This window comes from Labeo rohita, chromosome 4, assembly GCF_022985175.1.
Source record: "Labeo rohita strain BAU-BD-2019 chromosome 4, IGBB_LRoh.1.0, whole genome shotgun sequence".
In the NCBI taxonomy this organism is placed as follows: domain Eukaryota; kingdom Metazoa; phylum Chordata; class Actinopteri; order Cypriniformes; family Cyprinidae; genus Labeo; species Labeo rohita.
Window position 1 is genome coordinate 26,475,048 of NC_066872.1, and position 21,011 is coordinate 26,496,058.

A 21,011-nucleotide genomic window follows, 5' to 3' on the forward strand; every position below is an offset into this window, starting at 1 on the left:
CATCATTTAAATGTGTTTCCAGCAGGGACTCAACTTTTAGCTTATTAAATTTTATGAGAAAACGAATGAATCTTTAATGATTATTTATTGAAAGGTTTATCGCAGTTACTTAACTAGCGTAAGATTTTGCGTTATTTATGCTTCCATCATGTCGTAGTTCACCTTAGAGCCGAATGATTCACAAACGCTCGGCGAATTGATTCAAAGGAATCATCGAAAAGAACCGGTTCAAAAGAACGGCTCCTACGCGAATCGGACATCCCTGTTACAGTGAGTGTAGCAGTTTTAAGAGGCTGCCGTGGATCTGCTGCTGATATGGAGAGCCTTACCAGACACTGAGCGGGCAACTTTAGTGAGCCGACTGGACGGATAACGCGCTTTAATGGCTGCTTTCCTATCACGTTAACAACTCCAAACATGTCCAAAAGCCTGAAGAAGAAAAGTCACTGGACTAACAGAGTCCACGAGGTTGTGTTATCCAGGGGTCCGAGTGGAGATCTTGGGTTTGAGCTGCAGGGAGGCGCGGAGAATGGACAGTTCCCCGTTATTGGAGAGGTGAAACCGGACAGGCGCAAACTGCACCAGGACGAGCTACTTCTGGAGGTCAATGATACTCCAGTGGCCGGACTGACCATTAGGGATGTGTGGGCTGTGGTCAGACACTGCAAAGACCCTGTCCGCCTGAAGTGTGTCAAACAAGGTTAGTTTAAACATTGGTTTGAATGTAAAGTTCATTTAAAGTGCCACATTTTTCAACAAAATTGCTTACTTTGCTTATTCTGACTTGCGTAATACCTTACGTATTTGTTTGTTTGTTTGTTTGTCGTTAAATATAAGCTTAGGCTTGTTTGAGTTTGTTTATTTTCAACACGTATCACAATGTTAGTGCAATAATAATGTACAAACTATGCGTTTATGCCCGAAACTTGATTATTATGGATAATATAATATCTGAAAGGTTACACCTGTTTGTGTACGTATTTTCAGGTGAGCCTGAACTTTTGTGTCTCTCACGTATGTAACATAAGAAGAAAGTACTGGTGTTAGTGTTTCACAACTGCTTGGACTCGGGTGTGAAAGTTGTTGGTTTGTTGCTATAGAAGCGGAGTTGGTGTGTTTTTGGAAAGGGGGGGTGTGTCCATCGCTACAGTAGCGCGTCTTGGTGATGTTGCGTCATCGTCGCGTTTACAACGTCACTGCATGCCACATTCTATTTAGCGTTTGTAAACTTCTTGCTACATTTACCTAAATTGAGCTTTTTGTTGACACTGAGGGGTTATCTTTCCGTTATCCTTCAGTTTAGTTTGCGTTATCAGACTGTGATCTGGTCTTTGTGGGTGTGCCACGGTTCTGAAATACATCATGACATTACTATTTTCCCAATAGGCCTGTATCTGAACCTCACAATCACACTGTCATGAATGATGCCAGTTTAGTTAAACAAAGTGGCTTGTTCTTTCTGTTTAGTTACAGACCCATAATTGCAAGCATTTTAGCTTCTTTAAGATTACTGGTTTAGTATGTGAGCGTGGCATTCTTTTCCTTTGACATGTCGGTTTTTTGCATTATAAGACCTACCATCAGAGCAAGGGGTTTAAATATGTGACCCTGGACCACAAAACCAGTCATAAGTGCCAATTTTAAGTGTGTTCAAAATTGAGCTTTATACATCATCTGAAAGCTAAATAAGCTTTCCATCGATGTATGGTTTGTTAGGATAGAACAATATTTGGCCGAGATACAACTATTTCAGTATATAAAAAAATCTAAATATTGAGAAAATCACCTTTAAAGGTGTCCAAATGAAGTTTTTGCAGTGCATATTCCTAATCAAAAATTAAGATTTGATATATTTACAGTAGGACATTTATACAATATCTTCATTAAACATGATCTTAATTTCCTAATGATTTTTGGCATAAAAGAAAAATCTATAATTTTGACCCATACTATGTATTTTTGGCTATTGCTACAAATACACCCCAGCGACTTAAAACTGGTTTTGTGGTCCATTTGATCCCAAGTACCCTCAGATTTGATGATCCCTTGCAAGGGACCACTTCCTGACAATTTATTTTTTTGCTCTTACTGTTAAAAAAATAAACACTAGGTATTAACAGTAACAACAAAGTGACTTTAAAATAAAATAAGTCTAATGTCATATAATAATAATATCATACAGTATCTTATCTATAGCCTACAGTTTCTTAGACAGTAGAAATGAATTAGAAATGAACATTTTCCCCCTCTGAAATTTTTTGTGGACTATGGGAAACAGTTTATTTTATAATTGTTGCATAGCATCTCATTATATTTAGGAACTTTCTAATAATAATAATGAGTTAATGTCCCATAATAGTGCGTATATATGCTTACTTAACATCTTAACATCTCAATAATATTTGTCATTATAATGAAGTTAATGTTTCATAATGATGAGAATCAGTGGTGGACGAAGTACACAAGCTGAGTACTTGAGTAAAAGTACAGATACGTATAATAAAATATTACTACAGTAAAAGTAAAAGTGCTCCTCTTTCAATTTTACTCAAGTGAAAGTACAAAAGTACCCGATTTTTTATATACTTAAGTAAAAAAGTACTGATAGATTTATTTTGCAATTTTATATAGGCTACTTAATTGAATTTTATATTAGTACATATTTTTTTATAATCCTACATTTTTGTTGTTGATATGGACTATGTTGACGAGAGTGATGTAGTAATATTAAATGTGAAGCTTACACTGCAATGTACCTGAGAGAAAACAGATTTGACCATCCAATTTTCACCAGTAAGAAAAAAGTGTTTTAAAGCTTGTTTTGCATAATGTCACAGTTATAGTTATACAGCTGATCCAAACAATATAAAAATTTATACTTTTGCTAAACAATATGAAAACATCACGTAGGGTTACATGCGTAGCATTTTAATAAAACTGCTAACGTTACATCAGTGAGGAATATGAACGTGCAGGAATTATTTTATTTAAGCTGTTATTTAAATTTTTCGTTTTTGATGTGTCTGAATTCAAGTATTTCAGTGCACTTAAACAGATCACCTTTTACAGCAGATGTAATTCACAAACAACAGATAGCTTTGACCTAAATATGATTTTCAGTTATAATAATTAATCCTAAAATTCGACGTTAGTAACTTACTTTTTGCAGCATCAGTCGCGCACGCACAAGATCTCCCGGTTCTTACTTGTGAATTCAGTTGACTGGAGACTCGCTCTAAACGGATCATTTGAATCAGTGAGTTGTCGACTCAAGAACAGCTGCAATCGGATCATTCCAATTTGAGAATGAATCGTTTGATGCGATTAACTAGTAATTTAACACGTTCATTGAAAAGAATCAGTTCGTTCATGAATCAGACACCGCTTGTGCGTCTCAGAGCATGTGATATATTATAAAGAGTAACGACATGTTTTATGAATTGTAGTGAAGTAAAAAGTACGATCTTACGCTTTGGAATGTAGTGAAGTAAAAGTGAAAGTTACTCAAAATAAAACTACTCCAGTAAAGTACAGATACTTGAAAAATGTACTTAAGTACAGTAACGAAGTACAATTTCTTCCTAAAATTTATTCTGTGGACTATGGAAGCCAGTTTCCATCCTAGCTGAGTAAAAAAATATTCAAGTCATAATAATGTGAAGCATTCTTGTAATAATGGCTTAATATTTCATGATAATCAGTAACTTATAATAGTGAGTTAATACCTCATGATAATGAGAAACGTTCTCATAATATTGACTTAAGGTCTAATGAAAATGAGAAAAATCTTATATATTTGTTATATTAATAGGAATTGGTTGTAAGTTGTTTTTCATTACATAAAATGAATAAATAAAAATGATACAATTTCTCATAATAATGACTTTCATAACAATGAAATATTTTTGACATGGTTATTATTATTATTATCCCATATGCTGATTTGCTGTTCAGGAAACATTTATTATTATTAGCAATATTTAAAACAGTTTTAGTTATTTATTTATTTATTTATTTTTTTGATGAATAGAAAGATCCAAAGATCAGCATTTATCTGAAATAAAAAGCTTTTGTAACATTATATTCTGTACTATTTAAAAGCTTGGAGTCAGTGTAATTCATACTTTTATTTAACAAGGATGCTTTAAATTGATCAAAAGTAATGATACAGACATTTATAATGTTACAAAAGATTTCTATTTCAGATAAATGTTGTTCTTCTGAACTTTCAATTCATCAAAGAAACCTAAAAAAATTCTACTCAACTGTTTTCAACATAATAATATTAATAAATAATAATAATAAATGTTTTTTGAGCAGCAAATCCAAATATAAGAATGATTTCTGAAGGATCATGCGACTGAATTAATGATGCTAAAATTCAGTTTTAAAATCACAGGAATAAATTACATTTTAAAATATGTTCAAATAGAAAGCAGTTATTTTAAATAGTAAAAATATTGTACTGTTTTTGCTGTACTTTGGATCAAATAATTGCAGGCTTGATGAGCAGAAGAGACTTCAAAAAACATTAAAAATCTTACTGTTCAAAAACTCCAGTAGTGTATTTCAAAAGTGACTTTTCTTTATTTGTTAGAATATGCATAACTCAATATTTTAACTAATTGCAAAAACTGAATAATCAATCAAAATCTACTGATTAATCAGTGAAATAATCAATGATCAGTTGATTAATCGATTATCAAATTAATCATTTGTTGCAGCCCTACTCCCATTATAAGACATTAAGTTATTATTACTCTCATTATTCCTTTTTTAAATTATTTTCTTTTTTCATATTATTTCCAATTTTATGACATGACAACTGATTATAAGGTTTCTCATTATTGTGTTCTCAATGTAATAAGATTACAATATACTAAATCATATTCTCAGGAACTCACAAGTGCTAAGTGATAATTATAAGAAAGCTTCTCATTATTATTAATCATATTTTTTCTCAACCGAGGCAGAAATGATCCAACCCTAATGCATGATTAATACATTATTATACGCTTGTATTTTATTAGATGCATTTAGCTTTTCTCCCCTGTTGTCCACGACCCATTTAAAACAGACTCATCAATGGCAAACCACTGCTCTTGAAATCTTCAAAATCTTTTGTTGCCTTCAAAAAATTTTGGCCTTTGAGTATTATCGTTCAACATTGAGATTGAAGTGAGAGGCACTACATTTCAAAGAGAAGATGCATTTGACATTGCCGCTTTATTTCATTGCCACAACCCTTGGATTTTTGCTGTAGGCACAACTAAATCATGAGATCAATAGCTTATATGAAGCACTTTCAGTTACAGCACTCAATTTCAAGTCGCACATAGTAATTCGCCAACCGTCAGCCTTCGCGGAGCAATGCTTGTTCAGCTTTACAGAGGGTCAAGGATGTGCTGTATCATTTGGATAGCAAAACAAGCATACTTTATACAAAATCGTAAAAAGGAACACTTTCATGTGTCTAAATTACATCTTATTTTCAGACTTCCAGACATTTGTTTATTGGTTGAAAGATGTACGAGAATATCGAGAATGATATCTAAAGAGCACAGCTGTGCTGTATTTATATATATGTATGTGTAAATGCTACGGATAGCATCAGCATTTCCATACTGCTTGTTAAAAAAGTTTGAATTTCTGTCGAAGCGTTTCATATTTTCTTTTTCGAGTGCAGTAGCAGGGGCCTACTTGATATTCATTGGACACAGTAGTAGGGCAGACACAAAACTGTGGTCGGTGTGGTCAGATGCCTAGGTAAGTACCCTAAGATGAGATGTCTGTAGCATTCATCTGTGAAATAACAGGTTGTGAAACACACACACACACACTCATTTACACAGCCTCCCGGGATGACCTGGCCAACTTTTTGATGTCTGGGTTTTGAGTTATCAGCGAGAGCGTTTGGTGAAATCATTTCTTTGAAATGCTGCAGCCGACCTTTAAATGTAGTTTTGTTACAATATCATAAATATGGCACAGCACATGATTGTATTTATGTTTCATTCATCCCCTTGAGGTAGGATGATATGAGGTTGACATAAATTATCATCTCTCAGCCGCCAGTTATAATTGTAAATTTAATTTGAGATTAGAAGATGTAATTATAATCATGCCAGCTGAATTGATGTGTTAATGCGCAACGCTTCTGGTCATTTTCTCTGTTTCCTGCACTCTTTGACCCTGGACTCTGTGTTTCATGTTCCTCTCTCCACCCACCGCTTGACCTGCCACTTTTATAAACCGTTTAGGGCCAGCGGTAGGCCACATGCTTGTTTAAACCACACCAAGGGGTCTGTACAACCAGGATGTGACATCGCATTGATAGCAAGTGCACATTTTCTGGTGCTCGGCTCATGGGGTTTGGCGACCTTAACCAGAAAGCTTTATTTTAGATAGAAAAAAGCCTTGTGATGGAGTCGGCACCACAGCGACCGGAAAGCATGACATCATACAAGTGTGGTTGTGGCATCAGTAAACCAAGGGACTTTGGTTTGGCATGAGTTTTGATTTATTTCAACAGACTGAGTGAAAAGAAATGGCTTGAGCTGTGTGTGTGCTACGTGTAGCAGTGATAGCTCAAATTGTGTGGCTTTTTGAGAAGAGGTGTACAGTTACTTTTTAAGTAAATGGACTCGAAACCATTTGTGGGATTTTTATTTTTATTTTTTAGTGATTTTGAACCTGTTCACCAAAAAGATCTGTTCATTTACTGTTCTTTTCTGTCTGCAAGATACATTTTTAAATCAGTAGGTGGCAACAAGTGTCTTGTGTGTCCTTGAATAACTGAATTAAAGTGATAGTTCACCCAAAAATTAATCATTTGACTTTTTTCATCTCTTTAATTGAATTATTCAGTGGCTGTCTCTTACATACAAATTTTGATTGTATGTTGTTCATATGGAAGCCCATTGTTGCCATACAAGGGAAAAAATATGCTCCTGTAAATAATTATGATATAAAAAGGCATAATTATGGCCTAAGATGTCCAAATTTTAAGATATTTAATCATAATTATGGTTTTTATGTCATAATTTCCCAAAGCATGATTTTAAAATTATGAGATGCTAAGTTTTAGTATAATAAGATAAGTTGAAATTATTTAATAAAAAGTTATTTTTGTCATCATTTTTTGTCATAATTATGACTTTTTTGTATATATGATTTACTTAATTTTCAAAATTGAGATAGCAATCATGAGATAAAAAGTTGAAATTGAAATAAGTCATAATTATGACATAAAAGGCAAACTTTGTTTCATAATTATGACTTGTCATAATTATAATTTAACAATGCATAATTTAAAAATTGAGATACCAATCATAAGATAAAACATCAAAATTGAGATAAAAAGCCATAACTATGACATAAAAAGTCAAACGTTTTATTAACATGACTTATGACATAATTATTTAATAAAGCATTTTTTTTTTTTTTTAATTGAGAGTCCATTCACTAGATAAAAAGTTGAAACTGAGATCATAGTTTCATAATTATGACTATAGTCATAATTATGACTTGCTATCTAATCATTTTAATGTAATCATTATTATGACTTTTTATATCATAATTATGATTTACATAATTTTTTTGATTTAGATACCAATCGTAATAAGATAAAAAAAGTCGAAATTGAAATAAAAACTCATTATGACATAAAAAGTCAAACTTTTTTGTAATTATGACTTAAGTCATAATTATAATTTAACAAAGCATAGTTTTTAAAATTGAGGGATCAATCGTAATTACATAAAATGTCAAAATTGAGATAAAAAGTCATAATTATGACAAAAAGTCAAACTTTTTCGTAATTATGACTTAAGTCATAATTATAATTTAACAAGGCATCATTTTTTAAATTGAGGGATCAATCATAATTACATAAAATGTCAAAATTGAGATAAAAAGTCAAAATTATGACGAAAAGTCAAACTTTTTTTATAATTATGACTTAAAGCTTAATTTTCAAAATTAAGATGCTAATCATAATGAGATGAAAAAGTCCGACTGGGATAAAAAGGCATAATTATGACATAAAACGTCACATTTATGACTTAATTCATAATTATGATTTAAACAAGCAGAATATTTAAAATTGAGATGGCAATCATAATGAGATAAAAAGTCCAAATTGAGATTAAAAATCATAATTATGAGATATTTTTTGACTTATATAATAATTATAATTTAACAAATCATAATTTTCAAAACTGAGATAACAATCATATGAAAAATCATAAGAAATCATAAGAAAAAAATGTTATTATTATGACATAAAAAGTCATTTTTTTCATAATTATCGAAATTAAGAGACCAGTCATAATTAGATTAAAAGTCCAAATTGAGATAAAAAGTCATTAGTATTGTCATAATTATTACGTTTTATCTAATCATTTCGACTTTGTAACTTTTTGTCATAATTATGACTTCATCTTATCATTTTAACTTTGTCATAATTATGACTTTTTTCCTCATGATTTCAACTTTTGTCGTAATTTTGACTTTTCATGTCTTCATTTTGAGAATGAGAGCAGTTCGTTCATAAAAAAGTGCTCAAACATGGATTCATTCACGATATAATTTCCATTATTTGAAAAACCCTTAAAATTGATTCTAGACTACGAAATGATAGAAATAGGCTTAAAAAAACCCTCCTGTAGATGAAAGCAGTGACCTAAGTTCTATCTTTTGGTTTGAGGAGATTAGCAACCACCTAAAAATTACCCAGAACACCGTATAAACACCTAGCAATGCCCTAGGAACCATTCAGAACACTTTAGCCACCACATAGCAACACCCTACCATCGTGGCGGTGAGTATGTGCGAATCTAGTGTATGCTTATTTGCAGTGCATCTACTGCAGTTTTTGTTTATGAGAGTGCAGGACCAACTGCAGTGTATGATATATCTCTGGGAATTGAGCAGACTCTAGCCTCAGGAAAGGCAGGAATGGGTTCCACCCTGTCTAGACGAGTAAAAATGTATTGATGTATCTCGTTTATGGTCTCAGTCCCTACAGCAGCTTGCCCATGAATGCTTGTCTTGTCATATGTCTATGCGGCTTGTGCCTCCCAGGTGAACGCGTGGCATCCTGGCGCTCATGTAGTAATGATGTGCATGCAGTCAACCAGAAATCCTGCAGTGCTCAGGAAATACTGGACCTCTGGTGATCTGAAACTGTCTTTCGCCCTCAGCACTTTAGTTATTGTCAGTCTGCATGGTGCAACGCCCATGAGAGGGGTCGGAGATTTTCGATAATGGAGAGTCATTACTCTTTAACACTTCCTCTCCATCTTTTAGTCTTTCACATTTTGGTCAAGTGGGAGGTTCTCTCAGGGGAGTCAGGGGTGGTGTTTTTAACTATAGCGGCAGTGAGCCCTAGTGAGACTCTCTGATCACACTGATCATAGGTTATATAGGACATTTTAGAGCAGAACACACTTGAGAAGAAATGGTATTTATTTGCCTGAAGGATGGCCTTTTAATGAAGAATAAATGTTGTCAGTGCCAGTGAGCGATATGATATATTTATCATTTTCTCACTGCATTTTTATGTGTTACTGGTGAAGGCTTATTAAAAGTCACCGGAAATTTGAATTAGTTTCAGTCTCCTCTACTGAGGTCAGATAATTATGATGGCATTTTAGTGCCACATTAAAAATTAAAAAAATGTAAGATTACAAGATTAAAGTCATACAATTTTAAGAATAAAGTCGAAATTACGAGAAGAAAGTCAAAATATTTTGAGGAAAAAAAAAATGAGAATAAAGTTAATATTTCAAGAATAAAGTCAAAATTACGTGAATAAAGTCTAATTTTTTTAAGAATAAAGTCTGAATGTTTCAAGAATAAAGTCGAAATTTTATTCTCTAAACATTCAACTTTATTCTTAAAACATTTAAACTTTATTTTCGTAATTTCGACTTTATTTCTCGAAATATTTAGACTTTATTCTCAAAACATTTAGACTTTATTGTCTAAATATTTCAAATTTATTCTCGTAATTTTGACTTTATTCTCAAAATATTTTGACTTTATTCTCGAAACATTTAGACTTTATTGTCTAAATATTTCAACTTTATTCTCGTAATTTTTACTTTATTCTCAAAATATTACGACTTTAACCTTGTAATTTCAACTTAATTCTTGAAATATTTTGACTTTATTCTTGAAATATTTTAACTTTATTCTCAAAACATTTAGACTTTATTCTCGAAATTTCACCTTTATTCTCAAAACATTTCAACTTTATTCTTGTAATTTCGACTTCATTCTCATAACATTTCAACTTTACGCTCGAAATTTCGACTTTATTCTCGTAATTTCAATTTTATTCTCTAAATATTTTAACTTCATTCTCATAATTTTGACTTTATTTTCGAAATGTTTTGACTTCATTCTCATAATATTATGACTTTAATCTGGTAATTTTAGATTTTTTAATTTTTTTAATGTGGCACTAAAACGCTGTTATAGATAATCAACAAAACTACCAATAACTGTCAGATCACAAACTAATAATTAAAAAAATCAATAACCTTTGTTTGTTTGTTAGTTTGCTTCTTTACTAAAGAACATGCAGGTCTTAAAACTTATGGTATCACAAAATATATCATGGTTAATTTTATATCAGTACTCTCTGTTTCAGTTAATAAAAAGTTGAAATAAGCAGTTTTGTCATAATTATTTCAGAATTACATAAAATATTTTATCACCTACACTGCCCTCGAAAAGTTTGGAAACGCCCTAGAAAAGTGGGGTTTTGGACAATATTGGCTTGAATTGTTTTTAATTTGTGATAATTTTTGCACTGATAAGGGACAACACAGACTACAAAAACAAATTTTAATTACATAAACAGTTTATACACAGAAAAAACGTAAATTTTCGATTCATCAAAATATCCACCATTAACAGCTATTACAGCTCTGCATAATCTGGGGCTAAATTCATTGTATTCTAAACTTAATTGGCAATCAATGGTTGAAGCTATTAAGGTGTGCTGACCCAAACATCTTTTAAAAACCTGGGCCAAGTTTAAACCAGTAACCAGGCATCACAGCTGGCAAAGGGGCATGTCTGACTTTGACATGTACAGTATATATTGTCATTATTATGTAATCAAAATGCAAATTTTTACAGCTGCTCTTTAATGATAATGTCAAGTTACTTTAATGCATTTGCACCAAAAAATAATAAGAATTTATGCTGATATCGTCCAAAACCACACTTTGCCAGGGGTGTTTCCAAACTTTTGTAGGGCAGTGTACATATAGATCTATACTAAGGCTGACAAACGATTAATCACGATTAATCGCATACAAAATAAAAGTTTGAGTTTGCCTAATATATGTGTGTGTACTGTGTGTAATTATTATAAATACAAGCACATTCATGTATATTATATATTTAAGAAATATTTACAAGTATATGTATTTATTATAATTTTTATAGAATTTATATTATATATAAATCAAAATATTTTGTACATAAATATTTCTCTTAAATCGTATTTATTTATACATAATAATTATACACAGTACACACACATATATTAGGCAAACTCAAACTTTTATTTTGTATGCGATTAATCTCGATTAATCATTTGCCAGCCTAAAGTGAACTGGCATTTTTAAATGCATTTTTACAATTAAATTAATCTATGTATTTTATGATGTCTTTTAATTAATACTTTTTTTTAAAAAACTGTTTTTGACATTATTAGTTCTCTACGGTTTCTTGGTTAATGGAGGACTTCTCTAACAACAATCTAAACTCACCCAGGATCAGTACAATACAATAGTATGTGTCAACTAAATATCCTGTTTAAGTCACTTTGTATTGTATGAGGGCTTTGGGTGGTTTCTTAGTGGCTTATTGGATTTGCCTATAATTTGTTTGTGGCTGCTGTAGTATTTGTGTGAGAGTGAATCTTAAGTGAATAAAGGGTAATCCAGTAAGAGCGTGTCTGAGTGGGCCAACAACTCAAGAAGATTTTCTGCCAGAGGTTAGCACTGACACTTGATTTGAAAACACTTGACTTGAGTTACTTTTTAGCATCATACTGCGTGTATGTGTAAGAAGTTATATTATTAGCACTGGTAAGTAGATAGATAGATAGATAGATACTACTGTTGCTGAAGTGTATGTGTGTGTGTGTGTGTGTATGAAGCTCCATTGCTTCCTTACAGCCATGTCAATTTATCACTCCTACATGGCTGTCTGCTTGTTCACGTACCCTTGCTCAAGGACGTATGATTCATCGGTCTGAATTCATCCGATTAGCAGGTACATTTGGGTCGATTTTATTTCACTTCGAATTAAATCACCTGCCGAGAAAGACATTTGCATTACTTGTGTCGGGAAAGTTTACTTCAAGTGGAACTTTCATTTTGTAACATGTTATGCAAGTGTCCACGTCGTTATGTCCATTACTGTCACAGATGCGGAAAAAAATGTTTCTCAGCCAAGAAATCTGATCCCAGTTCTGTTAGAGTCATGCCTGAGTCAAGCATCATATCTGTTGTGTCTCGTATTGCTGGATATCCGCGATAAGCAGTGTTGTAGAGAGAGATGGGATCATTTTGAGTGAAGCTTCCTGTGAGTAGCATGTTTGTTATGGAAAGCAATTGTGCGGTTGTGTTTGTGGCTGGTGATTCATATTTCCTCACGAGGCTGTCATTCACAGGATCTGTGGTCCCACGCTTTAATTTGTTATTCTTTAAGCTTGTACGATCAAAACTAATTAATTTCTGAAACTCTCAATGAAAGTGTGGCACCTCCTCCCACAAGGGTGCTTTAAGTGCATAACAGTTTGGCATCTTACTGAAGTTAATGGTTTAGCAAAACTGTGTGCCAGAAGTGTCATGGGAAATGTGATTTTTCTTGTGTTCTGTGAAGATGAAAGCTTTGTTAAGAATTCTAATATGCTTCATACTTGTGATAATTGCTACATTGAGGAATAAGGGTGTTATTTAGCAAAACGATCTGTTATTTTCTAAAACAAAATAAAAATTGATATACTTTTTAACCACAAATGCTCATCATGCACTAGCTCGACCTCACACATTACATAGTCACGTTGAAAAGGTCACGCGTGATGTAGATGGAAGTAACAACCCAGTGTTTATAAAGTGAAGGTGCAAAGAAATTCAAACGTGCTTTACAAAAAAATAAAACAACGATGTCGGACGATTTTGAAGTTGGAGGAGAAAATTTGATGGAGTTTTTTGACCCACACTACCTTTTTGAACCAAAGTACGCAGATGAGAAACTAACCCTGCGTGACCTTCCCAATGCGAAGTCGCCCATATGCATCGCAGAGGGTCTAAATTGCCATGGAAAACTGTAACATTTTTAAGTCTTTACTTTCTACACTTTTCTAGCATTTTTTCTCATAAGTCCTCTTACAAGTCTGTCTTAAAGGAGAAGTCCACTTCCAAAACAAAGATTCACATATAATGTACTCATCCCCTTGTCATCAAAGATGTTTGTGTCTGATAAGAACCTTATTTCTCATCTGGGATTGTTTACAACCACATTTGGGATTGTTTGAAGCTGCATTTAAACTGCATTTTGGAAGTTCAAATTCGGGGCACCATAGCAGTCCATTATATGGAGAAAAACGCTCAAAAAACATAATTTCTTCATGACTGAAGAAAGAAAGACATGAACATCTTGGATGACAAGGGGGTGAGTACATTATATGTGAATCTTTGTTTTGGAAGTGGACTCCTTTAATACTTGTAAGAGGACTTATGAGAAAAAGTGCTAGAAAAGTGTAGAAAGTAAAGGCTTAAAAATGTTACATATGTGACCCTGGACCACAAAACCAGTCTTAGGTAGCTCAGGTATATTTGTAGCAATAGCCAAAAATACATTGTATGGGTCAAAATGATAGATTTTCTTTTATACCAAAAATCATTAGGATATTAAGTAAAGATCATGTTCCATGTAGATATTTTGTAAATTTCCTACCATAAATATATCAAAACTTAATTTTTGATTAGTAATATGCATTGCTAAGAACTTCATTTGGACAACTTTAAAGGCGATTTTCTCAATATTTTTATTTTTTTACACCCTCAGAATTCAAATTCGACCAAATATTGTCATATCCTAATAAATACATCATACATCAATGGAAAGCTTATTTATTCAGCTTTTATATGATGTATAAATCTCAATTTCGAAGAATGGGTCCAGGATCACATATGTGGGTCACAGGGTCACATATGTGGTATACCTGTGTTTTTTGTAAGCTTGTATTTGGTTCCAAAAGACAGATATCAGGAGATAAATAAAAACACCCTGCGAAAGTACTTTGATGATTCAGTGGAAAAAGATCGACCACAATCAATACAAATGTGTGTGTGTGTGATTCAGAGAGTCTGTTACAGATACAGAGTCTGTATCTTATTCATTTTGCCTATAATTGCAGATGGCTGTGGACAAAGGAGGATGGGCTCCTTTCATGCACTCAAATTTTTATACACAATTAGGATTTATTCCATTAAACCACGCTAGTTCTTTGAATATTTATACACAATGTAATGAATGTTTTATATTTTCAACAGTTTCTTTTTATAATGGTGAATGAGCACAATAGGTACTGATTAAATTCTGCTCTTATTCCTCAAGGTTTGATGCGAAAACAGAATGACCTGTAGTTTAAAGTTGTTCTGAATGTACATGTTCATGATTAATAACTCAGCGGATGTGACAAGCTTAATTGTTACTCTTACTGGAATGAAAAATGTTTGCCCACTTGCTCTTGGACTGGGATTTGATACATTTAAAATGTTGATAATTTGATTCTAGAAAATGGTTGATGTAGAAAAACAGTTTGTTCTTTCTTTAATTTGTATCTGAGCTTCAGGCAGATGGTTTTCTGTCGTCATTTCTATGAATCACACCCTTTCACAGTGAAGAAGTCATTTATCAAAATCTGCCCACCTCTTGTTACCATGTGGGTTATTAAGATTCATCTTCAGTGGAATATAGACTTCTGCCGGCTTCTTTTGTTGAGAAAATAACATGGCATGCTCTACTTTCAGCTCTCTCGCAATACTTCAACCATTTTGGCACCAGGCTGTTTGTGGTCAGCAAGGCCTGCCAGTGAAGAACAGCAACATAACACTTTAACCTCTGACATCATCAGCACAGTCATGTGATTCTGAACTCGTATGGTAGAGCATCTAATCTGGTCAGATCTTTCTCCTAAGAGCTCAGCGGTTTTTCCAAATTTTTTTCCTTGTATATATATATTTTTAAATACTTATATACAAGCCAATAACATTATAACATTTGATTTGAAGCTTTAACTTTATTGCTGTAATGTGTCAGCAATGTCGCATTTTTATTATTTTGTTTCATCTCATAAATTATAGAAGAAACATCTAAGACAGCCTTGATAGCTAAATATGGAGCCGACTAGGGGACATGGTGATGGGAATAAAAATGAAATGTGTATAAATAAAATTTAGGGCTGCCCTCGAATAAACCAAGATTTTTCTGGTCGACTAGTAACAAGCCTTTAATTGCCTACATAGCCTAATAGTTTGCCACAGCGCACCCGCAGATATAATAATTACGAATGTGTCAGGGAAAACAGCAATGAGACTACATTAATGTTTTAATAACTTATTGATAAACTAGCAGTTTCTTTGTTTTCGGTTTAAGAGATGAAGTTGATGACACTTATTTGTCAGGTTTCATATGGATTACATAATCTGAGAATATTTCTTTTCTATTTGACTTGGTTAATTTGAAAGTAGACGTTTTACTCTCTATAGAAATATATTTTATGTTTGTAAGGCAAGCATACACATATTTTAAAAGTTTCACACTCAAGACCAAGACGGCAGAAAGCGCATCCTGTTGGCTTTAATTATTTTACAAAAGCACAACGTCTCGTTGTTATTGTAATTGCACACAAATAAACGTAGAGTCTATACAGATTCAAAAGATGTATTACCTTTATCTCTATGACCAAAAATGACAGAGTATTTTAAGAGCAAGTGACCGCACCGGCACCTCTATCTGTCATGCAGGGAGTGTGCACATTATTCTAGGTTAACACTGGATTGAGTGGACCTGTAAAGTTGCTACTACATACATCTTGCAGATGAAAAGCCTTATTTGAGGTCGATGAATGATAGGTGAGCGTTTGGATGTCCTGCTCGATGTACTTGTATTACCACATAGACCAACCGTTAATGATCTGTCCATTGTGGATTGTATTTTTTTTTCTGCGGCTAAGCGACTGATAAAATTTGGGGTACCACTCCGATCTGATTTGTAGCACCTCAGAATCAATTTGACCCACTCCAACCACCCAAAATTTGTCGATTTTAACCATTCAATCTGGACGATCAGTGCGGACAGTGCATTTAAACTTTCACTGCTAAATTCAAACATGCTTTTGCATCTTGTCTGGTGTTTTCAACCCCATTATTAGACTGCTGTCACTTTAAGAGCTGCCCGGATCCAATATACTGTCACGCATGTGTTTTCTTTCCCAACTTGTTTGCTTTCACTTAAGACCTATATTACTGTGTGTACAAGGATACTTGCAAAGACAGGCATTTTAACACAAGTGTGTGTATTTAACCGCTCAAGGCCTATAAAGCGGCAAAAAAACCTCAATACTCCCACACCGTCTTTACGTATATAACGCATAAAGCAAAATGATTTCTCTTCCGCTGCTGATTGTGTTTCACCCTCTTAAAATCAATAGTTTTAACAGCAGTGCATAAAAATGCACGCAAACGATACGTTTTTGTGATCACGTAGCATATCACGTGAGCATGTAATCACTATAGAGACGACAGTCAAAAAATCTCTACCAGTTGACAAATTCATACCAGTTAATTGTGTCTACCGGTATATCGTCCACCCCTAATTGTATTCCTCCAAGAAACGTTGTATTTGCTCACAAAAGCGTTGAAATATAGTTTTCCCTCTCACCTATGACAGTATTTCTATCACAAAAATTTTGCAAGCGAACGCAAACTTTCTCTGGGGAATCCAGAAGTTTTGTGAAAAAATTGCAGCAGCATTGAAATATAATTTTGCGTCCAATCTTTTCTCATCACCATGTCTCTTTAGGGGCTCCATACATAACTGAGAATGTTATTAAGAACTCCAAATCAATACAGTTTACTTCCAGGTTGTTCTGTTATTGGAGCTTCGGTTTTTGTATTAAGTATGGTAGTAAACAGTGTGTGTGTGTTTTAAGAAAGTGTTCAGTAATTAGAGGTTAAGGGAGTACAGCTTTTCATCTGCTGAGTCTAACGAAGTCTCTCAGAAACATGCCGTCATGTGCCACATTGTGTCCACTCACAAATAAAACACCCATCTTCCCCTTGACTCACTGTCAGCTTCTTCTCTTCTGCCTCCTCCTTTCCTCCTCCTCCTCTTTCCCACACGTCTTAACTTCCTCCCCGCATCTGTCTGTTCTTAATTAATGCCTACTGTATTATCTGAAGTACGTGAGTCCTGTTGTTGGCTTGGCATAGAACTGAGGAGGCTTTGTTTACCAGCGCCGTATCTGCTTGTTGAGAGCTCACATGATTAAATAAGTTGATTAACTCAAAACAAGCACAAAACAAGACTGATTGGAGGTCAGGGTTTGAATTGAGGTCGGGGTTTGTTCCAAGAATAGGTCTTTTTCAGTGAAAGAGCACTGATTTAGAAACAAACTAACAGTGCAGCAGATTGCTTTGCAATTATTTACTGAGTTTTATGTAAAACAAGTAAAACTGTTGTAGAATATCTAGCATTATCTATACATATTTCAATTACTATGGTTTAGTAGTCTTACTGTACCTCACATAGTCTTTGGTTGAATTAATTGCGACCGTGATTGCCTAATAGATTCTGCTCTTTCAATGGCGTCTACTTGTCTAATTAATCAAAATCTATATAAACGAGCTCTGAATGAATGGTGTAGGGTATAGAGTGTTGGATGAGAGCTTTAGGATGGACCTGTGGTCTACAGTGGTACAATGGGTGGATTGGTATTTAGGCTTTTGGGCCCATGTGAGGAGCCCATCTCTGCATACATTACCATGAACGATGGACCGCCATTGTCCTCACATGAAAGGAACGCACAGTTATTCTAATGAAACGTGGGAAAGGGGATCACTCTCCTCATTTTACCTCTCAGCCCCGTTCCTCCATTCACTGTTGGTATGCTGCTGTTTGTGAACTCTATCAGTCCTACATGAATTATTCGAGTTTGTTGGCAGCTTATGTGTTTGGTTATGTTGTGTGCCTGGGAATATAAATGTATACATTAAAGGAGAAGTCCACTTCCAGAACAACAATTTACAGATAATGTACTCACCCCCTTGTCATCCAAGATGTTAATGTCTTTCTGTCTTCAGTCGTAAAGACACTGTGTTTTTTGAGGAAAACATATCAGGATTTTTCTCCATATAATGGACTGCTATGGTGCCCCGAGTTTTTTAACTTCCAAAATGCAGTTTAATAATCAAACGATCCCAAATGGGGTTGTAAATGTCGATGTAAATCCCAGCCGAGAAAGAAGGGTCTTATCTAGCGAAACAATCGGTTATTTTCATTAAAAAAATACAATTTAAATACTTTTTATTCTCAAACGCTCGTCTTGTCTTGCTCTCCCTGAACTCTGTGTATTCTAGCTTGACAGTTAGGGTATGTTGAAAAACTCAGACCGTGTTTTCCCCCTCAACTTCAAAAATAATTTCAAAATCATCCTACATCGCTGCAGAAGTACCGACCCAGTCTTTGCAAAGTGAATATGCAAAGAAGATCAAACACCCTTAACAAAAAAGGTAAAACAGCCATATAGGATGATTTTGAAGTTGAGGAAGAAAATACAGTTTTAGATTTTCTACATACCCTGTCTTGAGATTTGTAGTTTTATCAATCCATTTGGCTCAGTTTGGTACATAGCTCTTATGTTTCACTCAAAATACATAAAATTGCAGAAACACAATTGGTGGAGTAATTACACATTAGGTGCACTAACATTAAGGTGACCATACGTGCCATTTTACGGAACACGTGCTGGCCCGGATTTCTGTATTTGGCTTTGTTTCCTGTTTTCATACTTGCTGAAGGTAATAATTGAAAAGTAGTTTGACCAATAGCATGCAGGCATTGCACATAATCAACCAATAGTGGCACAGTAGAAGGTTGGATCTACAGAGAACGGTCAAAGCGATGCAAATACTCGTACTTGTTAGATGTTTTTTTGTCACAGTTTACATTAGTCAGAGTGACATTAGCATTACTCTAGGGGTGGGCAATATGACCAAAATCTTATATCACGATACAAGTCATTTTATTTCATGGTAACGGTATATCTCACAATATAGTAATTTTTGCTTTAAATAAGGTCTTTATGATATAAAAATTTTTGATACCATAGAAATACTATAATTCTAGTCACTAGTGTCAATATCACAAAAAAAACTAATACTAGCCTAAAAAAAAAAAAAACTGTAGACAAGTAAACAGTCAGCAATTAAATAGAATAAGAAACTAATTACAAGCAAAAAGACACAAAATACAGTGGAACAAATAAATAAGAAATGCTAGAGATGTGGCCATTAAGAATGCACGTTTTTTTCCCACGGCAATTCCTCCTGCAAATTGCCGCTGAATCCTGTCAGCACTTTTTTTAAAAAAATATTTAAATGTTGTGCATCACAGAATATCCACCAAGTGATGCATGGAACATAATGTATCTGCAGGCCAGACCAAATTGCTCGTAAACACTTTGATTATTAAATATGCTTATAAATTATTACAGTATGTTACATTTAAAAAAAACTTTTAATTATCAGTGTCTGATAAATTGTTAACTGCATGTAGGTAATGTTGTGATTGTAAGAAAACATACATTGTATAAAGCAATCAAATGTATAAAAACTGCCTATTCTTCACTGTGTAAATTAAATATATATATTTAATCTTATTTAAGGTACAAAAGTGGTTTAGTAAAAAGCAGTGAGAGACTTTTCTCTCTTTTGTTGTTTGATTAACATTAATGCTGTCATTTTAAAGCCCAAAGTATTTGTTTTTGTTCTTCGTACTTCATACGCTACCGTATGCGTAAAGTCGAAAGTGTGGCCTTTCAATACTTCATTTGATGTTGTGCGCGAACGCGGAGGGTTGACACATACGCTCTAGAAAGCTTCATCCATGTCCAGCGTCTGCTTTATTTTTCCACGTTAAGTTATGACTGATATCTAGGGGTGTGACGAGACACTTATCTCACGAGACTGGGTTCACAAGTAGATTTTTAAATTTTCTTAAGTAATCCTCAATGGTGAAATATGTAAGGAAAATAGTCTTTTATTCAACCGAAAAAGACAAAATGCAAAAAATGTAGGTGCATTTTGAACTTTACAAAATTAAACTTCCATTTTAATGAATTTTGTGCAGTAATAAAATTTAAACAAAAGCATTAGCATGAAGCTGAATTCTTAATTTTATTTGTATCTCGATACCAAAGACTCCTTGGCACATTATATATATATATATATATATATATATATATACTGCATGCAAGTGTTAACGTCAAGCTGAATGCTTTACCTTAAAAAATTTAATTGAATCTTGATACCACAGACTCTCTTGTCACATTCTCTTTGCATGTGTAAGGGTTATCATCAAGCTAAATGTATTATCTTTTAATTTATTTATAACTGACGAAGTTGAATGTGAACCATAACATACTGCTTTCTCATGACATGAGGTTGTGGGCAATATTAGCCAAACAGCATGCATGGATCTACAGTAGTCAACATTTGAAGTGGATCAAAAAAGTTCATCAAAGTTGTCCTAAGACAAGAATGGGTATTGTTTTGGTTTTAGAACAACTTTGATGAAAGCTTTTGATTCTTCAGATGTTGACTACTGTACACGTCTTTTCACTTTTTCATTCCAGTCATTCCAGAAGTGTTGTTATAGACCAAGTTTGAGAAAACATAGATTGTTTTTTTTCATGT

The 21,011-nt window shown here is 33.6% G+C and overlaps 1 protein-coding gene across 6 annotated transcripts in view; it reads left to right on the top strand.

The window, feature by feature from the left end:
- Positions 1-286: 286 nt before the first annotated feature.
- The window catches only part of magi2a (membrane associated guanylate kinase, WW and PDZ domain containing 2a), a 258,295-nt gene continuing 237,570 nt past the window's right edge, over positions 287-21,011 (top strand). For all 6 annotated transcript variants that reach the window (XM_051107367.1, XM_051107368.1, XM_051107370.1 and 3 more), the window contains exon 1: positions 287-700. In XM_051107367.1, coding sequence (XP_050963324.1) covers positions 418-700 — 283 coding nt within the window. In that variant the 5' untranslated portion in view covers positions 287-417. The remainder of the gene's footprint in view (positions 701-21,011) is intronic.